The sequence below is a fragment of the Aptenodytes forsteri genome, unplaced genomic scaffold (genome assembly GCF_000699145.1).
Source record: "Aptenodytes forsteri isolate BGI_AS27 unplaced genomic scaffold, ASM69914v1 Scaffold61, whole genome shotgun sequence".
NCBI lineage: Eukaryota > Metazoa > Chordata > Aves > Sphenisciformes > Spheniscidae > Aptenodytes > Aptenodytes forsteri.
In genome coordinates, this window is record NW_008794443.1 from 1,339,700 (window position 1) to 1,366,546 (window position 26,847).

The 26,847-nt window shown below is 43.6% G+C and overlaps 1 protein-coding gene across 1 annotated transcript in view; it reads left to right on the top strand.

The window, feature by feature from the left end:
• The window catches only part of MINOS1 (mitochondrial inner membrane organizing system 1), a 15,588-nt gene extending 460 nt beyond the window's left edge, over window positions 1–15,128 (top strand). Inside the window, exons 2-4 of the mRNA XM_009289581.2 lie at window positions 11,081–11,128; window positions 11,755–11,864; window positions 14,885–15,128. Of these exons, the coding sequence (XP_009287856.1) occupies window positions 11,081–11,128; window positions 11,755–11,864; window positions 14,885–14,893 (167 nt within the window). The 3' untranslated portion in view covers window positions 14,894–15,128. The remainder of the gene's footprint in view (window positions 1–11,080; window positions 11,129–11,754; window positions 11,865–14,884) is intronic.
• Window positions 15,129–26,847: the final 11,719 nt, after the last annotated feature.

Consider the following 26,847-nt stretch of genomic DNA (forward strand, 5'->3'; position numbering starts at 1 on the left):
TGGGCCCGCTCCCACGGCCGCCCCGGGGCTCTTCCCCCCGGCCCGGCCCCGTCTTACCCGCGATCCGGCAGCGGAGGGTCGTTTCTGACCTCTGGTTACTCCCTCTGTTGAAGGTGGGGGGTTTCCGTGGGAAATCTCCCTCCGCGCAGAGCTCCGCGGCCAGCGGGACGCCTCCTGCCCTGAATGAATGGGCCCCGGGTAGGCATAACCGGGTCCTTCAGTGCCGTGACCTTGCCCGCCTTTAGTTTCGCTATGACGACAGCTTGGTTTTCTAAATCTTGTTTCTGCAGGTCTGTTCACATCGCTCAGTGTACGAGGTGGGCTGTGTTTTATTAAAAGCAAACACGCAGCGTGACACGCTGATAGCTTTGGCATGTGTTACTTAGTACAGTGTGCGCAGTTTGACATTGAGAAGCTTTCCGTCCGGTGTCCCAACCCCGCAGACAGTTGTGTCTTTTCTTTTGTAAGCAGGGGGACAGTTCCACTGATTTTCTTCCACGCTTATTTGTCCTTAAAGTTAGGACTATGCACGTGCCTGCAGTGCTTCAGGTCTGCAACAAACCGTTCATAACATTTCACTTAGAACTGTGAGTTTTATGAGTGATCGTAATTGTATATGCGCAGTTCAGTGCTCTTTATGTGACAGGCTGGCAAATCGACTAGACAGAGGTTGTGGCTTTATGAAGTGTGTATACCAAAGGAAATCTTTAAATGCAATGTATAGAGCAAGAAGTGAAGTATCTGACACAAAAGGTACGCTTTCCATGTTGGTGCAGAAGTCTCTTTTAGAACCACGAATACTCTCGTGAGAAATGTGATTGTTTATTTCGTGTTGCTGTAGTGGCCTTAGGCTTGAAAGCTGACGAGGAACTCAGGGTTTTAGTTGCCTAATACTTTTCCATTAGAAAAGATGTTTAATAATTTCAAGTAAACTGAAACTTTCATTGTTTATAACAGGCCTTTGAAAAGTGTCAAGTGCTCCAGAGCAATGTTTTGCCTTATGAAATTCTATTCAGGTTTGTCTGACAAACATATCCAGATATGTTTATGTTTCCATAGCATTGGTTGCTTTATTATAAAATATTAAGTACGCCAAATTATAAACAAGAACTTGTTCCATGCTGCAGCTGTACATGTGGAAATCCTGTACATGGAAAGTCTCTCCAGGAGGCTGAAAGAAGTGGATACAGGGTTGATTACGATGCAGCATGTCTCTTTAGCAGGCCTTTCATTTTAATTTGGTGTTTTCTTCCATCCTAAAGTGGCAACAGAAGAAAAAAAGTGTGCTTAGACTTTCTGCACTGGTGCTCTAGACCAAGGATTCCCAGTGTTAGCTTCATCATGGCATTGAGTAGAGGTCTCAGTAAAACTGGTGTTTTGCATTAGGTTGCCCAAAAAGGGCACATGGACTGCAGCTCTTTTATTTTATCCTTAGCAGTAAACCCAGTGTGATGGCCTCAGACACATGTTTCTCTTTGCGTGTGATAGCATTTTTCTGTTTTGAGTGCTTTTACGATTGATCCAGTAACTGAAGCGTCTGTGCTGGCAACCTCCTCCACGGTATTAACAACAAATGACTCGGTATGAACTTTGGAAGTCAGAACAACCCAGAAGTTGCTTCATACTCCGGTAGTTTGTGATTGAAGATGATGATGGCCTTTACGTGTGAAGTGAGTCAGTGGCCTAGCTATGCAAACTGTTAACTGAGTGCCGATAACACAAACTTTCTCAGACTCAGTGGAAATGATTGTTTTCTCTGCAGGGACTTGAAAAACCTGCGTGGTTGTGATGATTGGTTTTGTAATATTGTTGCAAAGTTTGCTGGAGCTTCCAATAAACTAACAAGGGCGGTTGTTATACTGAAAGAAAGAAAGAAAATAAACTTTTTTACTTGAGAATTTTGTTGCTTGTTATGTGGGATATAGAAGTTTACCAAGTCCTCACTTCTTTGTCGGACTTTTCCTTTTGGTGGCCACAGTTTCCTTCCCGTACGTTCCTTTACATCCTTCCTGAGCGCTAGTGCATGAGAGACCTTTCCAGCCAGTGGCTGGGGAAAAACAAACATTGCGATTAGCCCTGTGTTTTCCCATTCCAGACCCTGTAAATAAAGGAGAGCACTGAATTTGTGAAGCCTTACACGCGTGACAGTTTTCCAGTGTCTGTGAGAACTGTAGAGGCAGATAACCCCCATGGATTAATTTGAGGGCTGGAGGGAGATGGGAAACAGAAGAGAGCGAGAATGGGAGGTAGCAGCTATCAGGATGACTTTATTAGCAATAGTAATGTTTTTAAATAATAGCTGGGTGCTGTGCAGCCTGTCTTATCTTGTATTAGTCTGTCAGGCTTTCCACTACAGTTGCGTAAGCCGGTGTACTTGTAGTTGGCTGTGTTGTTTGTAGTTATGCTGCACTGTTTTAGTTGGAGATCAAGCTCCTGGAAGAAACTGCATCTCCTGCCACTAAAATGTCCAAAATATATATTTATCTTATGTTACATCTTTTGAAATGCTGTATTATGTTTTTGACCTCTTGGTCGCTACCTGCGTGCACCTTGTAATTTAGTATTAAAACTCTTTCCTGTTAGTTCAAAACAGAATCTGTTGTCAGGCGTTGTTAAGACAGTATTTTGTTTCAAAGAGTTGAGTACTGTAAACCTCTGTATGCCTGCACAAAACATTGAAACATTGTTAAATGGAGTTTATTTGCTCGCCTCCTTTTTACTAGGACTGACATTTATTTGTTTTGCTAATGATGAGGATAGGTCTAGGTATTTTTCTTCCCCTTCCCTTTCTAAATATAGCTGTAACCACAGTGTTTTGTGTGTAGTGGGCTGGGTTGTGCTTTCTTGGCTGACCAGGCGGTTTCTCTGATGGCTGATCCAGATCATGCTGCCTCCGGCTTCGCAGCATTCTCAAGACTTTTCACCCGTGCAGTCATTTAAATAATTTAACTCTCCGTTCCATCTTTCTTCCTGATACTGATTTTTCTTACCCATCAGAAAAGCTTCACGTGTGGGGAAGGAGAATCAAACTACAGTGGCTTTCTTTTTCTTCCCAGCTTGCAAAGCTTTATAAACTCCTGTGTCCTCCCCAGCCTTCACAACCATTTCTTCCTTTTTATCTGTAGAGCTCTGCAGAGAAGAGGCGGGGAAGTAAATAGTATTGTGGTCTTCTTCCATCCTAGCAGCTTCAAACCCTGTTTAAATGGTTTGCTTGTTTGTTTAACTGATAGTTCATGCCTGTTTATTTGGAAAGACAATTACTCACGAAGGACTGACAGAGTTGTTTTTTTCTCTACGAGGCTATAATTTTGGACAAATTATTATTATATGCCGTTTCCAGGGAACGGGGAGGCACTAAAGAGTATGTGTATAAGGGGAGGGAGATTTGTGTGCCTGTGTGTCCTGGTTTGTTTTGAAACTGTTGTAAATGAGTTGAACACTGTAATTTACCTGTTATTGAAAGGTAATCCTAGGAAAGCTGTTTGCTTCTTGGCTTGTGTGTTAAGTTGCTGTGCTGTTCATTTTTTTTTGCAGGAGGCAAATGTTTTGATGTATGTCTGTGTTTGACCAAAATTCAGCCTGGAAGCTTGTAGATAACCCAGTGTACTAATGTTCATTTTCCTCTAATCCTCTGTTTTGACATCTGAAAATAAAACACTTCTAATTTCCATTTAATCGGAATTTTTTAAGAGAAAAGGGCACTTTCAATTTTCCTGCAACTGTTACATGATTTCTTCTGGCTTGCATCATCTGGCCTGCTTGAATAGCTGTTTCTGTTAATGGCAAGGGTGAAATTGTATTGTTTGTGTCATTCCACAGATTGAATATTTCAGAAAGAATCATTGTATGGATTGCAATGTCAGTGTTTTTAAATAATCCTTCACATGGTTATGAATAGGATAAAGTCAGTCTATATAATGATAAAACTTGATTATACTTTCTGAAAACTGGATTAGACTTTCTCTAAATATACAAAAATCCTGAAATTCCTGTTTTGAAGTGCTTTTTTGCTTGGCAATTGTAATGTGTCCATCCAATCATAGCTACCAGGTCAAAAGACTTGTTCTTCATCTGGGATTTTGTTTTTAATACTGGAAAACACGACTATTATGTGAGCACACAACTGCATTGTTATGTGAGCCTTGTTTGTAACCGCAAGTTATTTTCCTTTGTCGTACGGGACAAGATCCAGTTCTACTAGTTGTATCTTGTAGCAGACCAAGTAGTGTAAATATTAACTGCTTCTGGCTTAGGCTGTGCAGGGAGGCAATGCAGCCAATGAAAAAATGTTTTGTTTGGAAGAGGTGGACAAATGCTGTTCCGAGAATTTTAGTCAAAAATCTAACAGCAATATTTAGTTATGTTGTTAGCAGAGTTCTGAATACAATGACTGTCTACAAATTAAGGAGCTTTTTCTTCTTTTGGAAGAAAAAGACAGGAAAATCTTTAGGAATCCAGTCTCTCTTCTCCTAACTGCATTGAGTCGTGCTGTTCCTCTTGGCTGGCCATCCGACTGAGTCAGGAAACTCTGCCCTGCCTAGGTGCGCCCGCTCAGCTCGCTAACCGAAGCTGTGAGTGACGCTGGGGGAAGCCCTGCTCGACCCTTGTTCCAGCCTGCTCTTGGCAATACTTCTGGTGTGCAAGAAAACCAGAAAGAAGAGCCGTGACACCCGTCTGATAGTGCAGCCATTTAAAACCCCGGACTATGTAAGATCTCCTCTGCCGGAAATGAATCCAAAGTGCACTGATTTCCTTGTCCTCTGCATTAGTGCATTGATAAGATGCCAGCTGTGCCTTCTTTGGGAGGTGGCACACAGTGACCCTGTCCAGGGGAAGGGGACTCTAGCCAAGTGATATCCTAAACCACTCGTTTGGTCCTTGAGATGTTACAGCAGTAGGTGGGAACAGCTCTTTGTTCTTTGTTATGTCAGATTTAGTTCTCTGAGGAAAATCCTTTCGGGGCTGCTGGCACATCCTTGATGATAATAAATTGATAGTGAGAGATTTGAGAAGGATCAGGCTTCTTTCCCTAGCATTTCTGCTCGTGAGATGCCACCGTAACACTTCTTGCTCTAAATTGCCTCTATTTCTTAGCTAGGCCAGTAGACGTCAGCGATGGTCAACCTACGTTGGATGGGCACAAAGAAGCATGATTGCCAACCCTCATAGTTAGGCTTGCAAAAGCCCTAAATGTGGATGTGTTTACTCCAGCAAAACTTTTCTTTTTAGCAATGCTATTGTTTTCATTAATGGAATATTTTATTGCAGTAAGACAAGGTAGAGTTTTCTGTCAGAGGTGTATTTTTCCATATTATGAGTATCTTGCTGATTTTTTATATATGTTCTTCTAAAGCGAGTGCAACCCTGATTTTGTCTAAAAGCTTGATGCAATATTGCTGAGATCCTTTGTTGTGCTGTCTATTCAAAGAGTGGCTTCCACTCTTCTCCCCTTCCCCTTTTAAAGGAGGGAGGAAATGCGTGTGCCCTCTCACCAGCTCATTCACTGGTGTGAGGATGAAAAGTTTCTGGTCCGGCCACGAGACTATCACTGTGTTTGCTTGGGAGATCATGGGCCAACAGTGATACTTCCCGCTGCTGCGTGTCCATGTGCAAAAGTGCTGATGTTTATCTAAGGTTAAACGCCTTCGGGCAGCGGTTGAACTGCAGGAGTGCTTAAGGGTGAAAGCAGCCCCTGAAAGCATGTCGGGATTTTTGTATTATAACGGTATTTGGATATTTATATTCTGTCATTCCAAGTATTCTGTGTTACTACAGTCAAATGCTAGAAGAAAACAAAACACCCTTTTTTTCCCTGCTTCTTCCTTGAGTACTTGGTGTATAGTTTCACTATGTTTTCTTCTAGTGTCCTTGCTCATTTTTCTGTCTGCTATGTAAACAATCTACACAATGGGGGAGATGAGAATGAAAGCTTCAAAGTTGGTGTTTGAAGAAAATCTGATTCCTGCCACGAAAGACCTTGCTAAGAGTCTGCTTAAAATTAATTCTCTCTGTAAATAAGTCATTTCATGGTCTCGGATTTCTCACTGGTGCTAAGTGCTGCCCTACAAAGGCCCTGGTGTATGAAGAAGGCTCTCCTCCCCATTTTTGCAAAATAATTATCTATGTGTCTTGTCAAAGTGGGATTGGAGGGGGGCAGGACGGGACACCCTACAACGGGAGGGAGAATATAGTTTGAGAGTTGCTTGCCTCTTTTGTTTGTTTTGAAGATCTTGACTTTTCATGGGTATTTCCTTACCTAAAGCAAATCTTAGTGCTGGACTGAGCTGATGCTCATTTGAAACTTCCAGTGCATCAGGCCCATGGATGAAATGTGCTGTTGGACCTTGGAGCTGTTGCTGTCACTGTCCCCAGAGAGAAACTAACTGAGCTCGGTAGATTTTCTTGATCCTAATGGAAGCCGTCTTTCTAGTTGGGAAGAAATCTTCTCTGTTGGGACAAGTCCATGACCTATTTTAGAGAGTCTTGTCTGTACAGAGTGGTTGCTGTTTTCTTAGAACAAGAAGCCATCTTCCAGGAGCTCCTTCTTTATTTTATTTCAGTCATTTAGTTCTTTTAATTGTAAAATAACAGAATCTGAAGGAGAGGAGGCTGAAGCTCTCTATTTCGTATTTGTGTGTAAGGAATGGCAGAGGAAAAATAATAGTTTTCTTTTTGTCATCAGATGAGTAATTGAAAAACTTCCAGCTGCTATAGTAACAGCAACACATTTGCCAGATGTCAACGAGCATATTTTAATCCTTCTCTTTTAATTTTCAAGCTATTGAAGAAAGTGTATGTAGGTGTGACAGTCTTAATAGCTGCTTCAGCCCATAGCTACTTGGGTAGCCTAGGAAGAAACGGTGTAGTATCGCTGTTGGAGGGACTGTTGATTAAATTTATAGAAAAAGCTTTTCCCAGATGTTCTTACGGGGCAGGAGCCCATCCTGAAGATTTGTGTTTCTCTCCGAGACACTTTTATGATGTCCTATTGGGTATACGGCGCGTGCTCTTCTGTGTGTTAGATTGATTTGAGGTACTGTGACATTTTTCTTGGAAGGTGTACGAGCCAGGAAAGTAGAATGAAAAAGTTTCGGAGACTGGGCTTTCTGCCTGATACCAATTCTGTGTGGCTGTGCTGGACCGTACGGCCGGGACACTTACCAGGGAGCGGGAGTAAGGTGTCCACAGAACTGTCCTGTCCCCTCTTGACACTGACTGTAAATGAGTTTAAGCTGAAGTGATAGATGTAGGGTGGAAGAGACTGTTTTTCTAGTTAAACATTTAAAACTGTCAGAGGAGGTGAAAAATGCGTTGTACTCTTTCCTGTGGCCTTTTCCTCCACAGAGTCTGTCATGCAAGAAAAGGACGGAAAACGTGCCCGGTGTGGATCAAGCCCTTAGCTTTTCCATGTTCGTTTGTTTTTATTGTAAGATAAACCTTTCATGTTTTATTGTTATGAAGTTAAAGCCTGGCCTAGAGGTGCTGATCTTTAGTAGAAACAGCTGCAGACTGCGTGTCCCCTGGTCAGGTGGGAGGCTCTTTGAAGCAACATGTTGCCTCTTTAAAAGGAAATTGAGCATGTGAGAACTTAAACCTGTAAAACTCATCAACAGCTCTGCCATTGTTTATCTCTGGTGTAACTTTATATAGAATTAAAGTGAAACGGGTTACTTTGCTTCCAAGGCAAGATGGTTTAGCTCCCCCTTGGTCCTGGAGACACAGGAAATGACCACATAACCACAAATACTTTCTAGTGGAATGAAGATGAGTGACAAACTATCCGCAGAAATAGGTTCTTAACCAGACAGGCTAAGAAATTAAATGTAGCTGAAGCTTCTGGTTTTAACTTCAAACCAATGCTTAAACCTTAAAACCAAGTAGAAAAGAGCAAATGCTGTATATGCGCTGGCTGACGTGAGGGGGCAGATCTGAGCATTTCTTGTTGATTGGGTGTTGAGATCAGCAACAGTTTTCAGCATAGACTCTAGTCTATTCCTCAGTAAGAAAAGGAATGAACCAAACCGCCTTTGGGATGCGGGAAGCTAAGGTACTTTTTTGGCTTCGTTTCTCAAGTTGCCTTCTTGTGCAGAAAGCAAAAAGCCATTAGCTATCAGATCTCCTCCTTCACTTCTCTGTAACATTTTCATTGCTTAAAGCAAGGACCTAGATATCTTACCATCATCTTTTTAAACTAATCAGTCACTGTAGTCCCCTTCCTGCTGAATAGGGTGCAGTGATAGCCTCTAAAATTGACACTGTGCATTTTCATGAAAAAGAAGAATCCCTTCCCTGGACCCAGGCTTATCGCTACTTCTGAAAAAAAGCTTTCTTAGGAAAGACCATTCTATCTTAACAAGTCAGTCATGCTGGACCACATCTGCTTAACAGAGGTGTTGGGTATTAGTGTGGGGGAAGACCTAGGTTTTGTTTTAGGCTTAGGCTGAATTGCAGTTGGCAGAAATAATACATTTTTCACCTTTAAGTGTATCCTGTAGCTTCCCCCATGGCCAAGAGGAAGCAGCATTGATGGCTTCTGTGTGGAGCCCTTACAAACGGGGGTGTAATGCGAGAAAGCATCTGAAGGAGGTGAAGAGAATACAAGATAATGAAGATTTCTGGACGTAGATGGAAAGAAACTGTATTAACTATAGCTGCTTCCTTAGCGCAGACTTTTCTTAAGACAAGAAGGTAAACAGTTTACCACCGCTCTGGTAAGAAGAATGTGGGTTTGACTGGTAACGTGGAAAATGTGGTGACATTAGAAACTGCCTGGGCTCCGCATCGAGATGATGCAGAATTTGTCATCCTGTAAATCATTTCTCATTGATTAGCTAAACTGTTTGGATTGGCAGAGGGGATCTTGTCTTGGGCAGGAAGCGTAGGACCAGTATCACTCACTGCGTGACAGGCCTTCTGAACTGGACAGTTCAAACAACGCCTAGTGCTGTCTGAACGGAAAGTAATTACCTCCAGAAAGTCCTTTTCAGACCTACAGTACAACAGCCCCAAACAAAAAGGCAGCATAACTACGTATTGTTGGAAAAGACTGGCAGAGGGAGTCAGGTCAGAGGGCCAAACAGTTGTCCATTGGATGAATTCTTGAAGATAGTAATTATCCTTAATAGCATAAACATTCTGCGAGAGCCAACACCAGCTGTATTATAGCAAAGGTACAGAAGGAAAGCTCTACTTGGGGAGGGGGAGCGGAGGAATTAGCATGGATGAACTGCTGCTCTTAGTAATGCATGATGTCTCTTCCAGCCTGCATATAAATGCTGGTCAGTGACACGGTATGAGTAGTTAGCTGTTTATACGAGATGCTCCAAGTAGTGTATCTCTTACTGTCTGAAATGCAGAAAAAGCCTGAAGCTCTGACCAGACATCTGAGGAACTGAGACTTTCCCTTAGCTGTGCAAATGATTAGAGTGAAAACCTGACCTTCTGCAGAATGCTCGGTTTCTAAAATGTCTGGGGGAGTTATGTCAGGACCACTTGGCAGGCAGTCAAAGTTCTTCCCTGCAGTTGCATGTTTTGCAAGCCTACTCCAAAGTTGTAATGACCTGGTAAAGTAGTTACCTCTGTCACAATTGGAGCTAATGAAAACGTGTAGTAAAATGAAGAGTTTTCGAAAGCAACTCTGATTTCCAGCTCTCAGGAAATATGGATAGTGAAGTCTTAACGGGAGAGTAAACGTAAAGGGGTTTGCTCAGATCATCCATTTGGTCATCTCTAGTCTAATATTTGAGGGTTTTTAATCAATGAAAAGCGTGGGGTGCTTAATTAATTTACTAGGTAGTGCAGTGAGTATTGTTTCAATAATCTGTGCCTCAATAGGAGCTACCATTAGTATACTTTTTGCAGGGAAAAAGGTTTGAAGAGCAGAAGGAAACTTTAAAAAAAAAGGAAATGTACTGCTATACGCCAAGAGGGTATAGGATTCTTTGACATTGTTCTGGACTCAACCCACTTAGTAATGCGTTCAACAGGAGCTTAAATAAGGATCGCATGCTTTTAGGAATATTTTTTTTTTAAAAAGTATGTCTTCTAATTAATAAAACTCGTTATACTTAAGTTAGATTTCTTGTATTGAAAGGAGAGAATTGAAACCCATAACAGGATGTGTTTGCTGCAAAATAAACCAGAAACTGTTAGTATTTTTTTAATGAGCATATGCATGACTAATTTTTTTTTTCCTTTTTTAAACTTTTGTACTTCTGCGCCTTATCTAAAATTCTTGTCTTTAGTGGATATAATTAAAGGTAGAATTTACCCACTGAGCTCAAAGTTTTCACTGTTATATTTATTGGGTTGTGAGAGGAGTTTTGCAGACTTGCCTGACTTCTTGCAAAAAATCATAAGCACACCTTCCAAGGAAAGCAAAAATTATTTTTAAATATGCCAGCCGAGTTCTTTAATGGTGCTTGGATAATTTTTTTTCATCTGCTGTAGTTATTTCTATATATAGTATAAGGATGTGAAAAGTCATTCGTTCCTAATGTGTTTAAATATGCTCCATAATGAATGTTGTGGATGGGAAAGAAAAGCAGCCTTGTGAAAGATAAGCAGCCTGGAGCTTTCTTTTGCAAGGTATAGGGTAACACAAAGCATCAAAGTTTTGCTGCCCTCAGGACACACATTGAAGTAGTTAAAGTAGTGAGATAAACGAAATACAGTAAGATATTCATCTGCAAAATCTGAAGCTCAAGGACACAATAAGTTTTCATTTAAGCATTTCTCATTTGCTGACAATGAGCCAAATAAATCTTAATTCCACATTGTAGATGGTGACAGAAATTCAGTAACTTTTCCTGGGATGAGAGTCTGATTTGTTTCCCAAATCTTTCTGATAATGTACTTGTATATGCTGGGATTCTAATCTGAATTAGCTGCTTCCAGTTACTTAAGAAAACAAGAATTATTTTTTTCAGAATTGCTATTTAAGAATGTTTTTGTTTGGTGTGCTGAAATAACATGTAGTCTGATGTTCCTGAGTTGGAACAAAGAATTACTGTGAAGAACTAAATCATTTTCCATTACTTTGCATTATCTTAGTCCTCACTCGCTGCATTTCTTCTTACAGGTGCTGGGTTCGGATTAGGAATTGTTTTCTCAGTCATCTTCTTCAAAAGTAAGTATACTACAGTACTCTTGACTGCCTGGTTTCCTAATTTCTGTCTATTGTAGGTGCAGTTTAAAACCAAGAAATCTTTGAGGCGTGTAAAATCAGCATGTTAGACCAATTCTTCCATTATTGCCCACGTCTTTTCAGTTGAAACGGAGTTACCTAAACTTCTAACTGTTGTGTAACAAGGTTGTTACGCGCGGCATCTCTCTAAGCTCCTACTGTGCTCAGCTCAAATTCTGGAATTGCAGGAAACCCTGAGCCAAATTACTGGAGCCATGTGTCTAGACATCAGTTTATGCCAGTCTTGCCAGGCTTTTAAAACTGATCTAAATTCTTTTTTAGTTATGCTTTGGTAACAGAATAATTTTCCGTAATATCTTGAATTCAGAGATTGCTCTCCATTAAATTCTAAATACAATGTCTTACTCACTGTTACTCTTGTTGTTCTTCTGAAGTGGTCTGCTTTTTAGCCCATTTTAGGACTTGTAGAACTTGAAAATGCCTAATGTGCATCTTCCAGTAATTTATTCTTTCTTGGTGCTTATTTAACAATGCTATCACTGCCATGTGAAATGAACAGCTTTTCTTGACTTTAACTTTTCCTCTCTGCCTGCCTTCCTCCCCCCCAGGAAAGACGTGGCCTATCGCTTTTGGTTCAGGGATGGGGTTAGGAATGGCTTATTCCAATTGTCAACATGACTTCCAGTCTCAGTATCTTCTCCATGGTAAATTTGTAAAGGTAAGTATCAGTACTAGTTACTATTAATTGGTAACTGTTTATAAGTTAGCATTAAACGGTACATGTAGGCACCATTTAAATGGATATTCCTCTGCCTTTCCCAAAAGAGCACCTGTAAGAAGAAACTTGTGTTGCCGAAGCAGGGTAGTTCCCCTGCTCTTTAGAAATTTTTAATGTCTGGTGTGTTCAGCAGTAAACTTACTAGACTGAATGCATAGAATTAGTTCAACAGGTCCTGCAGGTAGGTTTTCCCACAACCTGAAAACACGTATAATAAAAATACATGTTAGAAAAGCTGAAGAACTAAACTAACGGTAAGATTCTGCCTTCAGACTTTGAAAGAGGTGAACTAGGAAGAAACTGAAGGTCGTGTCAGGCATGTCAGGTAGATCTGCCTGTGGAAGCAGGTCTTTGATCTTCCGTGGGTTTGGTTTTGTTTTGTTTTGTTTTTTTTTTGCAACATGAAAACACTAATCACTTGTAGGTTTTGTGGCTTGTTTGGCTGGATAGTAATGTAATAATTAGTCTGAAGAAATTGTACACTTTAGTTTTGAAGAGGATAATTTAGATGAGTTCAGTATTATCACTGACCATGCTGAGATAAAATATTTAAAAATAGATTAATTAGCAGGAACCATTTGTGCGCTCGCAAACTGCCTACGGTGCACTAAGTCCACAAACTGACTCCATTAATGTTTTCTTTATTTATTCACATGTAAAAGTTGGGGCTGTTCTTACGGTAATTTATCATTGTGGCATCTGGAAAAAAAAGGGGTGTGCGTGCATATTTTGGATCCACAAAGCCATATACTGCTAAAAGCATTCCACTGATACCGGTGGAGAGGCATCCACCAGGACCTACTTATAGTTATTTTAGCACTTCAGAAAGTACTGAGGTGAAATGTTCTGCCAGGAGCTTTTCATGGCAAGTACACAGAATGCAGAAATTGCTCCTGTGTCACTTGTCTGCCTAATGAAGGAGGCCTGAAGGTGTTTTTAGGCTTTTTCCTGATGCATCTAGAGCTGTAAGTTGAGTCCGGTCCTCCTTAGATTTACTGGCTGATGAGTTTTTGCCTGCCTTCTGCAGCCGTACCAGACATAGCTGTTTACAAATACTATCTTCAGCTGCCTGTAAAGAAAGGGAAACAGTAACAAGATTCTTGAACAACTTCTTCAGAATAAAATATTTTGGATAGCAATATAGAGAAACTGTGACTTAGATGCAGCTGTATCAGCTGCAACATTGCCAGCTACAGCCCAGAATGAAAAGTCTGTGCATGACTCTTCTGACCAGATTTGTTAACATCAAAACGTGTTAGCTTTCCACACCATCCTGAGGGTATTCCTCCAATTTATGTCTCCAAAAAGAAACTGGAATGACATGTCTGTGGCTTCGTGTGAATGGTAAATGCCCTGTTCACATGTTCTGAGAAAGCATTATTCATTCAAGGGTGCTTGTTACTAGGGATGCTGGGCAATAGAAAACTGACTTTCAGGTCAGCCTAGGAAAGGATTTTGTTTGGATTAAGGACTAATCTGTGCTCTGGAGCAAGGGTGGTCCTCTGAAGCATGAGGTAATTGAAAGGACACTTCACAGAAGAAGCGCAGCTGCCTGCATGGCACAAGACTAGACGAATAGTTTCCAGTGCACTGTCTCCGCTAGCTTTCTCTGGCACAAAGAGGCTGAACATGCTGAGAGAGGGAAGACGCGGATGAAGCCATCTAATGGTTAATGTCGTTAATTCTCTCCAAAATGTCGTGTCATGGATAATGGCTCCAAGGTTACTACAACAAAATTATTTCATTTCTGTTGGTTAGGAGCATGGAAAATATTGTTGCATTATCACTCATCTGTTTTTTTCCTAGAAAATACTGTTGTAACTAAACTCCATAGGACTTCCTTTACAAAACTGAGTTTCTGTTCAAATGCTAACTTGTCAAAATGTGAGATTCTGCAAGAAAGTCAGCTTTATTAAGAGAGAGAGAAATGTAACACGGATTAGCTTGAGCAAAATTATTTCTAGTTTTCCGAACCTGTCAAGTTCATAGTATCACAGGATAACTCAAGCTGGAAAGGACTTCAAGGAGGTCATGTAGTTTGACCTCAAACCGGGGTCAGCTATGAGGTCAGACCAGGTTACTCGGGGTTTTATCCAGTCTGGATTCTTGATTCTTCAGGATGAAGTTCTTAATTCTGAATCCTAAGTGAGAATGAGAGGGGACAGAGGATCTTCACGATACCAAATAATCAGGAGATTACAAAGCAACTTTGCAGCTGTTGTAGCTGTAACTTGGATCATCACGCTGCCCATCCTTTGGGTTAGTAAGTTGATCATGAAACACTAACACCAATGCAAGAGTCGTTCATTTCAGCCAAGAGACTACTTAAAAGGCAGGAAAGTTCTAATTTGTGGTCATAAGATTCTGAGGGCTTTTGAAGTAATTTGATGAAGCGGATGTCACTGTGACTTCAGCTGAATTTAAAATCGACATCTAGCAATTATTTCAAGGCTTAAAACAGTATGGCTGAGAATTGCATGGTCTAAGGTTTCCTTGCAAAGTGGAAAGTATCATATTTTTCAGGTTATTTAGCCTGTATTATTTATCACCCAAAAAACCACAACCCTGTACTTTGACTGCAATGTGAATTATATAGATGTGCAACGATACAAGAAGTTTGGCAACTGGAGCCTTTCCTCCTGCCCTTTGTGGCTTTGATTTCTATCTGATTTCTATTCAATCTCCGAATAGTTAACTTGAACAATAATGCTGGGGGTTTTTTTTAAGTACCCATTTTGTCAGAATGGAGGCTTATATGCATGAAAACATGGCACGCTTCTGGTATGAAAATAGCTGCTTAACTTCTCCATACTCAACTTCTCAGTCTAGCAAAGGATGGAAATGTTAACCTACCTTCTGGAAATGTTACAAAGCTAAGTGGCTTGCTTTACATCGTGCAGCACCTTCCATGTAAGGAACCCGAATGGCTTTTTAATAATATAAGCCTTCTTGCTTTACAGGAACAGTGACTAATGACTAAGACTATCCCAGTGGGAAGGAAGGAGAAATCAATGATTATTCCTCAGGAATACTGAAGTGCCCCTGGAATAAGCCAACATTCTTCAGTGACGATCACCAGTAACTCTTTATACTCCAACAAACTGTTTCTGTACGTGAAACAAAGTTCTGTTGCTTGTTTTGTATCGTGTCTGGAAAGTGCAAGGAAGAGCTCTTCTGGGAAATAAAAAAAAAGAAAAATGGCCTTCTCTGGTGTGTTGACTTTGTTTGTGAGTGAGAGAGAGAGAGAATGGAAGGAGAGGACTTCATTTTGAGTACCTCGCAGCTGTGACCACCTGGGTAAAAGCCACTGTGAGAGCTCTTCAGAAAAGACAGACGTCGTGTGTTCCTCTCCACTCTGGAAAGGCAACCCCCATCTAACATACAGTTCAAAGAAGCATTCCCACCTCATAAATCACACACTAGACCCCTGCTGCTTGTGCCGGTGTTTGGAGAGGAATATAAATACTCCTATGTCCTGTTTGTACAGTTGCCCTTTAAAATTGGAGTTTTGTCCTCTCCAAAGAGGCAGAATCCAAAAGGGCAAATCCTAACTGTGTGACTGATGCAGCTAGCCAGTGCTGTCTCTTGTAGCTTTGAGTCATGGAATGACCCAAGTTTGAAACTTCCCGGGACAGTGGGCGAATTAAACAGATGCACATGCCATCTGGCTCTGAGCTTACCTTTTAGGTTGATTGATTTTTCACCCTTCTTCTGTGGGAGAACATACACGTTTCAGTGTCTGGGAATGGGTCTCAAATATTTAAAGCTCTTTATTACCTTGGCAAGTCACTGGTCCAAGTACTCCCTTCTGCTTAACATTTACCCCAGTCCGTGTAATTGCTTGTTGGCATGTTGTCTACTGCTCTTCTCCCGATTAGAGAGGTTGTCTTCATCGCTTATTTACTCAGCACAGTTTTCTAGCTATTGAGATGGCTCTCGAGGACCTCTTTTCTTTCTCCCATGCTTGCTGCATATTGTCCATGTAGCACATGATGTAAATGCATGTCTCCCGAGACAGAAAGGGAATGGTACAGATTGATACGGAGCTTTCCTTTATTGAAAGCCTGTTCTCTGCATGGTGAGCCCTGGTGACAAAAAAATTCCTCTCCAGCAAGGAAAACACAATAAAAAACAAGTTGTGCAATATTTGGTTTTTAAACCATGCCAAAAAAGGAAGGGGGTGGACTGAGGGGCAGTCTTCTGAGTTCAGAGAGCTTGAGAAACTCCTTATCTTACTGAGCAATGGGACTGAGATTTGGTCTGGGTGCTACAGCAGTCCTGCGCCCCCACATCCCCCTGGGCACTTGTGTGTGGATCTTGCACACTGAAGAAGCATGTTGAGCTGTGCCCAGAGTCAACAGAAGCTGAAGAGCTTGCCTAGAGCAATGGACTTGTGAAATAAAATAGCTTTAATGCCAGAGCAGCATTAAAGACTGTCAAAGCATGATACCATCCAGGACCATTGCTTGAGCATGTCCTTGTTTTTCCACCTCCTGCCTTGCCGGACTGCATTCATCAGTCAGGTCAAAACAGCTTATTGGAAACAGGATCTCTTTCTTTCTTCCCAATTTTGAATCATTTTATCTGGCCCCAATTTTTAATTCGAACTATGTACTTTGGAGCCATAGCTCCTCTGTGGTTTGGAAAGTGTTTTTATTGAGTTCTCTGTGTGTGTGCTGCGATGCTAGCAGTCTGGTAAGCCAGTGGGTTCAGCTGGAGAGAAGAGCATCAACCTGGGTAAGAAACAGGAGAACCAAAAGCAGTAGCAATGCTCTGAATATAATGACTCTCAACATGCAGCACAAGCTTTAGCTAGCACTGTGTCTTTTGGGCCGTGATGAGGGGTTCCATGTTTATTTAGTGTCCCTGGTGATGAGTTGTCCTGCCCTGGTATGCTCTGCTTTGGTTCAAATCTGACTTCCTAGAGTTAATTCTTAATATGATCTACTGTGACCCGTGATCAAGTGGTTCTTCTGGCCCTGGAACTCAGAGGGTACCCTTGTAGATATCCATTCACACTGTGTCGTTTATTGCTAGAGTGAGAATAATCAGAACAAATGTTCTTGCTCATTAATATGAAATTCCCTAGGGTGAGTGTGGAAAAATGGCACGATTTTACTCTAAAAAGTGGAATTTAAATTTTGTGACTGTTCTTTAAGTGGGGTAAGAATTTAATATTTTTGTTTTTCACAGCTGTCTTGCTTCTTGTTGTGTTGAGAGAGAGAGATATGCATATATAACTAGCACATCATGGGCCTTTATTTGTTGTGGTTTAATTAAAATTGTATTATTCAAAACCGATTTTTGAACCTGTCCATGTAAGCTGTGCAAAATACCTCCTTGTGAGGACAAGTCTCCTGTTTCCCTCTATGGGAATGAGACCATACTGTTCCCAACTGAGGTTGGAATAGGAACGGTTTCCTGCTGCTTGATTTCTAATTACATAAATGGAAGGGGGAAAAGTGGAAATTCTAAGTACCAAAAGGCATGTTAAATTTAGTATAATACACTCATCTGGAAACTATCACATTTTTCCTTCTTTCTTAAGCCTGCTGAAATCATTGCTTCGTCTAACTGTAGCGTGATTTGAATCAGTACCAAAAACTGCAAACAAGATAGGCCTGAAAAAGTCAGGTGTCCCTACCCAAAACTTAATGAGACCTTTTAGGGGAGAAGTTACTGTATCACCCCGATGCAATTTTAATAGGAAAATGGTGAGTATACAGTGAGTAAAGAAACCATACCGCTATCTAGGAGAATAGGGGAAAAAAAAAAAAGCAGCAGCTGGTTGCTGAATAGACCGGGTTGTGACCGTTTAACACCCCCCTAGGTGCGTGATTGGCCACAAATCTGACTCTTAACAGCTTGATTAGATGTCTGCTGAGGCTTTGAGATGAATAAACAAGTCACGGAAAAGCAGAAGTTACTGTTCACCCCGATGCAATTTTAATAGGAAAATGGTGAGTATACAGTGAGTAAAGAAACCATACCGCTATCTAGGAGAATAGGGGAAAAAAAAAAAGCAGCAGCTGTTTGCTGAATAGAACTGGTTTTGAACATTTAACAGCTCCCTAAGTGCTTGACTGGCCACAAATCTGACTCTTAACAGCTTGATTAGATGTCTGCTGAGGCTTTGAGATGAATAAACAAGTCACGGAAAAGCAGAGACTGCAGGAAAAAAAAATATCAAGCTGCTTTTCTATTGTTTATCTGAGTTCTTCATGTTTGATCAAGATACCGTCATTTCTTTGTATTTCAATCATGCCTAGGAGCCTTAGCCAAGATCAGGACCTTGCTGTATGTGGTGCTGTACACGCAAATCAAAACCAGTCTCTGCCCTGGAGAATTTACAAACTAAACAGATGGGATTAAGGGAGGTAGAGAGGTTTATAATTCCCATTTTAAAGATGGGAGAAGCTGTAGCCAAGGTCAGCGATAAGTCTTGGAGGGAATGTGGCATGCAGCTGGGACTCTAATTTGAGTCTTGAGCCACTGACTCAATCAGCCGTCCTTTCTGACTGTTTTTTCACTTGGCAGGTCATGGAGTCTCGGGGGAAGGCTGCCTGCTTCATAGTCTGGGAGACTCCAGGAGGGTATGTTCTGCAACCATGCGCTATCCTCAAATTGCCCCAAATTCTTAATGGCAAGTCTCTGATAAGTTAGGAATTCTGTTTTATTGTCCAGGAGGTGATTGCTTGTAGAGTCACTAATAGGTGTAAAACACTGGGATCCTCAATATTGACTTTGGTGTAAATCTGAATCTGATAAGGAGAGAAAATATTGAAATGTTTGAAACCAGTTCTTTGCAGCACAGCCACATTTAGGAGCCCTTCTCATGGAATAGGACACTGCTGTGTTAGGTGTAACATAAGCATAATACCAGAAGAGAGTCACTGCCTTAGTAGATCTACCTTAAATGTGAACTTAGGTAACAGATCGAGATAGAGGGAGGATATCAAGGAGACAATATCATTCCAGTAGTGGAAACACAGCAGTGATGGTGTAACTCAACTCTTCCAGAGGGTTCACACGGATGATTCTCCAAAGGAGAGGGAATTGGTTTTCCAGATATTTTTATTGGGTTCTCTCCGAGTTTTTGGAGCAATGCAAAAGAAATCACAAAGGTGCTTGTTCGCAAATGCAAGCAGTGGGTGCACGAGTGGACTAAAGGAGACCGTGGTTGTTGTGGTAGTGATCTACCACGAGGTATAGCTCTTACACTTTAGCTAGAAGGGAGAGGCTAGAGCTGGGGAATGCATGATCAGTGACCTGCTAGGAAAACCACTTTTTTCAGCGGTGTTCTGAATCAGCGAGGCATTGCTGACCCTTCCTTTTGCTCTGAGCTGGCTGCGTTTTGTTGCTTTTCCCCCCTACCACACACATCCCCGACAGTAAGAAATAAACTTTTTCCTCGTCTCCCACCCCACCCCTGCCTTTGTAAACGGGACTGGTGCAAATTTTGGCTCGCCAGCTCCAGTAGGCAGCTGTATGCAACGCGAACTGTGTCTTAACTGCTCTGAGAGTCCAGCCTATAGCCCACCCACAGTGAAATGCTTAACTGAGATTGAAACTAAATGGGAACATAGCTTATGGAAATTCAGCTGTGGATCGCTGTTTCTCTTGTGACTTCTGGCTGTCAGCACTTAGCTGTACAGCATTCCTAGCTATTTAGAGCTGGATGTTCCTCGTGGTGGTGGATACCTACCTCCTGTAGCTTATAAAGATGCTGAGAAAGTTGTTTTAATAACTAATAAATCACTCTTCATCTATAGTCTTTATTGGTAGTGCTTGTAAAGACTCCAGCTCTGGGTTAGGAGTGTATGTCCCTTCCTAGAAAAGGTCATGCCCTTATCAGTTCAAATTCAGTTCATAAATCCCCTGTTGTATGAAGGAGTGTGTTTCTTTTTAGAAGTTTTAGAGGGTATTCTTCCTCCCCCTCGGTGCTGCACTTGAAGTTGTTAGTAGTGACTAACAGCTTAACTCAAAACCATTACTAATCCCATGAGCCATGCATTCCCGGAGGATTTAGGAGTCCAGTTGTGATAGATGGCACCTCAATTTTCTCCCCTGTAAAATGGAAATGGTGATACTCTCTCCACTTGGTCATGGCTTTAAGACCTACTTCATTCCCAGGTAAAATTCAGCTCTGTACAGTCAGCTACCGTATATTGTGGGACCCCACAGTTCACTACCCGCCTGCGCTGGATCGACTCCCAGTCCACAGTTCACAAAATGCTTTGGCTTCTGCTCTTTGAAGATGCTGGAAGAACAAGGTAAAGGTGTGCTGTGGAAGGGGAGTGTTTCAAACAAGGTAAAGGTGTGCTGTGGAAGGAGAGTGTTTCTACACTTTCTTATCCACCCTTTCATTTCTTCCAGTCACCTGCTTCTCTGTCACCAAACTCCGGCGCCTTCTCCCTAGGACAATGTGCTACAGCACAGAGCAATAAGGGAGAAAGGGCTGTAGTTATCAATGGAGTAAGGGGAAAGGAGGCTTAGGCTGAAGGTAACTGCCGTGGGTTGTGTAATCTCTCTTTAGCAGCCTCTTTCGAGGTTCAAAGGTTGACTGAGGCCACAGCAGACGAAAATAATTACATGTCCTAATAGCTCCATGTCCGATTTGCAAAACAGTGGCACTCTGGGGTCTGTGGATGCTGCGTCTCCTGCAGGAGTCAGTATAATGCTTTGTATTATCTGTAATTTTCATTAATTATCTGGAAGTAAATATAAAAACGGTGGCAGATGAATAATTGCTATTTGGTGGGATGCTATGTAAACGGCAAAGGAAGTGGAGCAATGTAGATTTTGATATAGTCAAATGTAAAGTTCGACATCGAGGCACAACAAACGCTGATCATACCTAGAGATCGCAAGGACTTTGGGGTTACGAAAGCCCAGGAACCGAAGGCTTTGCTGCTAACAGGGAGAGGCACACTGAGAAGCAATGGCTGGAGGCCGAAGCTTGACCCACGCAGATGAGCAGTGAGGCACTGAATTACAAGCAGAGAGACTGGGATAAGCTAGTAGAGGAATGGGTGGATTTTTCAACTCCTGATGTCTTAAATGCAAGTTACTGTGCTCCACCTGGGAGTGACCGGGTGAAATCAAATGACCTGTAACACACATGGATTCGTATCAGATGATCTAACTGTTCTCGTTGGCCATAAATTCTTTTAAACTTCCAAGGCCATAAAGGTTGACTGCATTGTTCCTGGTCTCTGTCCCATGGCTTAATCTGGTATGAACTAAATGCAGAAATTTTCAGCTCAAGGACCCTGTTTGTTAGACGCTCCCTGAAGACGTCCCTGGCGTGGTTCTCAGATATAAGACAACCTATTTCTGTGCCGATCATTGCTGCTTTGTTCTCCCAGCTCCTCCCTTTTGGACTGTTTTCCTTGGTTTTGTTTGAGGGACTGGCTGACGGTGTGTGCTTCCCCCCCACTCCTTTTTCCGGGCCCGGGGCCCGGTTTTTGTTTAATTCTCTCTGAAGATTACATGGTTTCGTAGACAATCTGTCGAGAGTTGGGGTATTTCATATGTCAATAAATGCATCTTTGAATGATGGATGGAAGCCTGGGGCTGGAACTGCAGGAGTGTTTGTGGGCTAGGACTGGAGGTGCACTGGAAGGAGTGTATGGGGAAGTCCGCATAGTCCTGCTGTCTGCACCACGTCAGACAGAACAGTGAATTTACTGGGTTCTTTTAAGGCCTGAGAAATAATTCCCTTAAATCTTTGGGAGCATCCTAGTAGGCGACATGCTTGTGGGAGTCTCTAGTTTACTATCTGCTAGGTTGTGGATTTTATATCCATATTAGGTATAAATAGAGGTAGGCTGGCAGACGGAGAGAAGGTCATTGTGACTCCTCTGAGCACAGGATGAGCCTATAATTATTTAACTGAGGCTTCAATGTTAACTCTTGTCATACATTGGAGCAGCCACTGAGGCAGTCCCTGTTAGCAAAATTAAAACCAGACTGATGAAAAATTGGTGCAGTGCTAGCGCAGATCGCTCGGCATGTTCAAGAAAGCAGTGATAAGCTGAGACTCCTGGCCAGTTTCATTCAGTTCCTCATCACCTGCAATAGTATTCTCTGCTTCACAAACTCAAAAATCACGATCCTGCTTCGGGGCAGGAGGAGAGGGAGGCAATGAAAGCAGATTTCTGAGAGTCCCACATTTCTATGATTTTATGAACCACGCCCTCTAAAATATGAAAATCATGTTAGCACCTTAAGGATTATATTTGCATTTGTCTTCTGTAAGGTGGGGGGAGTGGGAGCAGAGGAGTTTAATCTGTTAGCGAATACATACATACATTCTTTTTTCTCTGTTACCCTCATTTAAAAAACTGCTGATGCTCTCTTGCAGCAGCAAGACTTCAGAAACTGCCGCTTTGAGACTTCTGATCCCGGGTGCTTTTCTTTAAGGCCAGGGAGTTTGTGCATGAGCCTCTTCCTATGCAACAGCAGTGCAATATTGCTCTGGGCTGAGTCACCCCGTTTCAGGCGGGTGCTGGTTTCCTTTCGGTAATGTGCAAAATGTTCCCTGCACACATGTGTATGTTCTAAGTTTGTACTGCTGGTTGACAGTTTGTAGGCGCTTCGGTGCCAGAACTGTCTCTAAACACATACAAGCACCTATTGTGACGAGGCCCTGAGCTTGGCTGGGGCCTTCAGGCAGCGCTGCAAGAAAAATAATTAATATAATAAGAGGTTCTGAGCGATTGCAGCAGGGGGAAGTTGTGCGGCAGAAAATAAGATGGTTATCAGAGGGGATTTAGCCGGTTGTAATGGAGTCGGAGGAAACTGGTATTTTTGAAGTAAAAAGAAAAAAACTGTTTGAACTCGTAGGGAAGAGGGCACCTGCAAATGAAACCCAACAGCTTCTTCCCAGCCCTTCCTGATAGAAGCTGCCCCTGCAGACACGAACTGAATAGGAGAAGGATTTTGCATGACCTGAGTTGCTGGGGAAGCGAGGGAGGGAGGGACGAAGGGGCCTAGAGTGCCTGGGAGCGGGGAGCGATTGGGCAAGGTGGAAAATAAAGCGATTAAACACACTTGGACTTGCTCAGAGATGGGAGGGGTACATTTTTTTTACTGCTGCCCCAGGGCCCCAAAATGCATTGGCACGGCACTACAGAGAAACCACTAATCCCAGTCACCAAGGGGAGGGAACGGGACTTTCTCGTTCTCTCCTGCTCGTCGAGCGTTTGGACCCCTGTCGAAGGAAAGGCTGATGGGATTAGAGGAAACAGCTGGCTCGAGTCTTACCCTGCGGGAGCTCGCATTCTCGGGACTTGGGAAGAGAGGAGCGCCCCGCTGCCGAGTCGCATTCCAGGTCATTTGCTGAGCCCAGATGTTTTCTAATGAGCTCTATGATAAATCCTTTTCCTTTACTACCGAGCACAGTCCCTGCCAGCCAGGTCCATCCCTAGATCTCTCTTTCTACGCATGGCCAGGCAAGTTGGACTTTGCAGTCCAAGCCAGCTAGCCAAATTACCACTAGGACTCGTGCCTTTCCACTTTGCCTACTCAGAAGGATTCGGCACAGAGCTCAACTGTGTTATCCTAAAGCTGTGGCCTGATGGAAGTTGCCGGTCCAAATTCCTCCCCTCCAGCCTCTCCTTACCTCTGTGTATGTTACTAAGCTGAGGGTGGATTGACCTGGTGGTCTGAATGAGCAGTGAAGTGCTGTTGTACCCACGTGCTTTGGGTGAACCTTAAGAAGCAGGAATGGTATTTGTAAGGACTGCTCCATCCTTGCTCTTGGGTGCTGGAACTGCACAGATGTGAGAGTCGCACGCTTGGCAGTGATGGGAGGATGCGCTCCTCACACCCTACCTGCCACCGCTGTCCCCTCCCTTCATCTGCCTGAGATGGTGATGGGAAATCACCCCCCAGCTTTTTTAGTAGTAAAACCTTTGCCCCCGTCTCCTGACATGAGTACTGCTCCCCTCACCTCAGGCATGTATGCCCTTACACACAGCAATTTGAGGTCCTGAGCTGTTATCTTGGAGATGTCTTAGGGCTTATTTAGGAACCAAGAAGTAAGAGTTCAACTCCAGCAGATGATGGTCCGGTGGGAGAAGGGAGCTGATAAAGAGCCATCTTTATTCTGGGGAGCTGCAATACGATTTTGTACCCTTTTGCAAATGAGATGTGGAGGGAGAGGTGAAGTGAATTGACTGATGTGAGATGGGGCAGGGTAGCCCATGGCAGACCCAGACGTCAGTCTCCCAAGTCCCTCGTGGGCCATGCAAGGGGGTTTAGCCCTTGAGAGCGCTTCTTTGGACCCTATGCAGTATGTCTCGGGGATGGTGAACAACACACAAGCCGCTGGGGGAGAGACAGAGAATGGGCCCAGCTGCGGGGATCTGTGAAGGGCAATTCCCCCCTCGTTGCTCCCTGCAGCCCTTCGCGGATACACACGCTCTCGCTCGCTCTTTTCACAGTTGCCTTTCCCCGCATGTGTTTTCTAGCATCCAGCTACGGGCAGGGAGCCTTGGAATCTGTGTTAAGACACAAATAAAAGGAATAGTTTTATTTTTAACTTACAAATACACCCTTTTAATTCTCACGCCCACAGTTCCTAGTCCTGTCCTGACAAGCGGGGAGCCCCTGGCACTGTGGGCGTTTGTCAGCAGGCCCAAAACAGCAACAGTGGGTGAGGGAGGGAAGCTCCTGGAGACTGGAGAGCAGGTTTCTGCTGTGTCTCAGTGCACGAAAGCCTTGGTGATCCAGCAGCAGGGGAAAGGGCTGAGGGGGAAGACATAGGGGTGTGTGTGGACATTTTGGGCAAGGCTCTGTGCACGTGTTTTCATATGGTGTCTATCTGTGGTGGAAAACAACAGGCTGATGAAATGGGCTGTCGTCAGGGGGTGAGAGCGGAGAGTTGTGTCGTACTAACCCACGTGTCGCACCGCTCGGCGTGAAAACAACAGCGTGGTTGGGCATGGGCGTTTTAGGGGCAGGCGGCAAGCTCCCCACAGCCTGCGGGGAGCGGGAGCTGGTAAACGAGGGGGTGATGTGGAGCAAGAGTCTGAAAATGCTGCTGAAGCCAGCGACCCTGGCTAGGGGCGAGGGGCCTGACCGGTGAGGACAGATCCTTTCCTGCTGGTGTTACCTCCCTGCTCTCCCTCCCGTCTGCTCCCAGCTGCAGAGCGGCTGCCTCTAGCCTGTGCCTGAGCCAGTGTCTGTCCAAATGACATCTGCAGGCATCAGGTCTTCTCTCCTTGTCCTGGCTCTGATACCGCATTGCCAGAGAGGAAGGGGAAAAGTGTTGGCCCAGGGCTTTGACAGCCTCTCGGCAGCTTCTTTCATCCTCCAGCCAGCCTGCTCTGTCATACAGCACCTCTGCCTGTTTCTTCTGACACCAGAAAACCTGAACTCTGCTCCTCGTGCCTCCCCACCCTCCGATTTACAGATTGCCGTGTTTCCTTTTTCTGCTGTTTGGCTGTTTACAGAACTGGAACACGAATGAATAGGAGGAAGCAGTGAATGAACTGCACGCTGGCTCACATCTCTGCATGCAGCCTGGTGCTCCGCTTAGAGTAATCACACCCCAGTGCCGAGGATCCCACAAAACCCATCGAAACACTGAACCGTGGACCTGATACACTTGGGTGAATTTCACCTTAATGCCTGTGGTCTGTTGCTTCGTAGCTGGTCGCGTCTACATCTTATTTTTCCTCCTTTATCCACAGACCTGAGAACTTGCTTCCAAGCCTCTGATGTCTCCTCTTTCACTCGTTATATTATTCGGAATAAAACAGCCTCCCGGGCAGGAGCTCACTGCTGGCCACATGCTGGCCACGAGGAGCAGGTAGAGATTAGTCAAAAGCCCAAGTTCAGCAGTGGGTGAAAACGTTGGGAGATCAGAGTTTGGGCTCCCGGTGGGGTATGTGGTCATGGCGAAAGGCTGCTCCTTCGTCTGTTGTCGGCCCTTTTGGAGCTGAGCCATTCAGTACAGTTCGGGGCCGGGTAGGTTGCATCTAGCAGGATAAGTGACCGCTGGAAGCAGGTTTTTGCCATCCTATTTACAAAATCGTATTGTCCTGGAAGGAACCAAGCAGCGGGAAACCGTTCCTTCGCTGGAAGGAGCCTCCAGCCTCCTTCAGCTAACACCCAGCCCCAAAGCTTGCTTTCCTAGCTTCTCCCCAGGACCACTGCCAGGGCACGACCAACACTTCTCTCAGCACGGCTGTTGCTTTCTTACCATCTCCTCTTCCTGCTTCTCTGATCTCTATGCAAATCTTCACACAAACAGGAGCTAGCAAAGCCCATCCAAGCCTTGCAGGTATCTTTTGATTTGGGTAGTGCCGTGCCAGTGTTTAATGTGGAGGCCTCTATTAGATTAATTGCGCCTTTACAGAAACAGAGCCCTTCCGGTCTCCAACAATTACCCTAACTGAAAGATAGCGATGAATGGGGACTCACTGGGATTGCGTTCGGCTGTTCGTTTTTTAATGGGAAAGAGAGAAAGAAAAAGAAAGAGAAAGAAAAGACGAGAAAAAGACAAGGAGGAGGAAGGGAAAAGAAAGGAGAAAGAAGAAAGAAGAGAAAGCCATCCTCTCCGGTGTTGGAGAACTTTCCCAAAGTCTTCACGGCGGCTAGGACTCTACCCCAAGCGCTCTCTATCAAGTATTATGTTTAAATAGGAACTGTTTGCGTTCAGTGAGCCAAATCCAGACTTTGTTTATGTCACCGCAGGAGCAAATGCTGGGAAGTTACCTTCGGACACAGCTCTTCTTTTATCGACACGTCATTTTTCTGGACGTGCGTTGCCAGCGGGCTCTCCCCGTTAGCTTTTAGCGCTTGTCGGGGGCTTCCTCGCCCAGGACGGACGGTCAGTGTGTGAGCTCCGTGCCCGCCCCGGGGGCTGCGAGTGCCGCTGGCCGTGGGGCCGTGGGTGTTTGGGGGCCGCCCC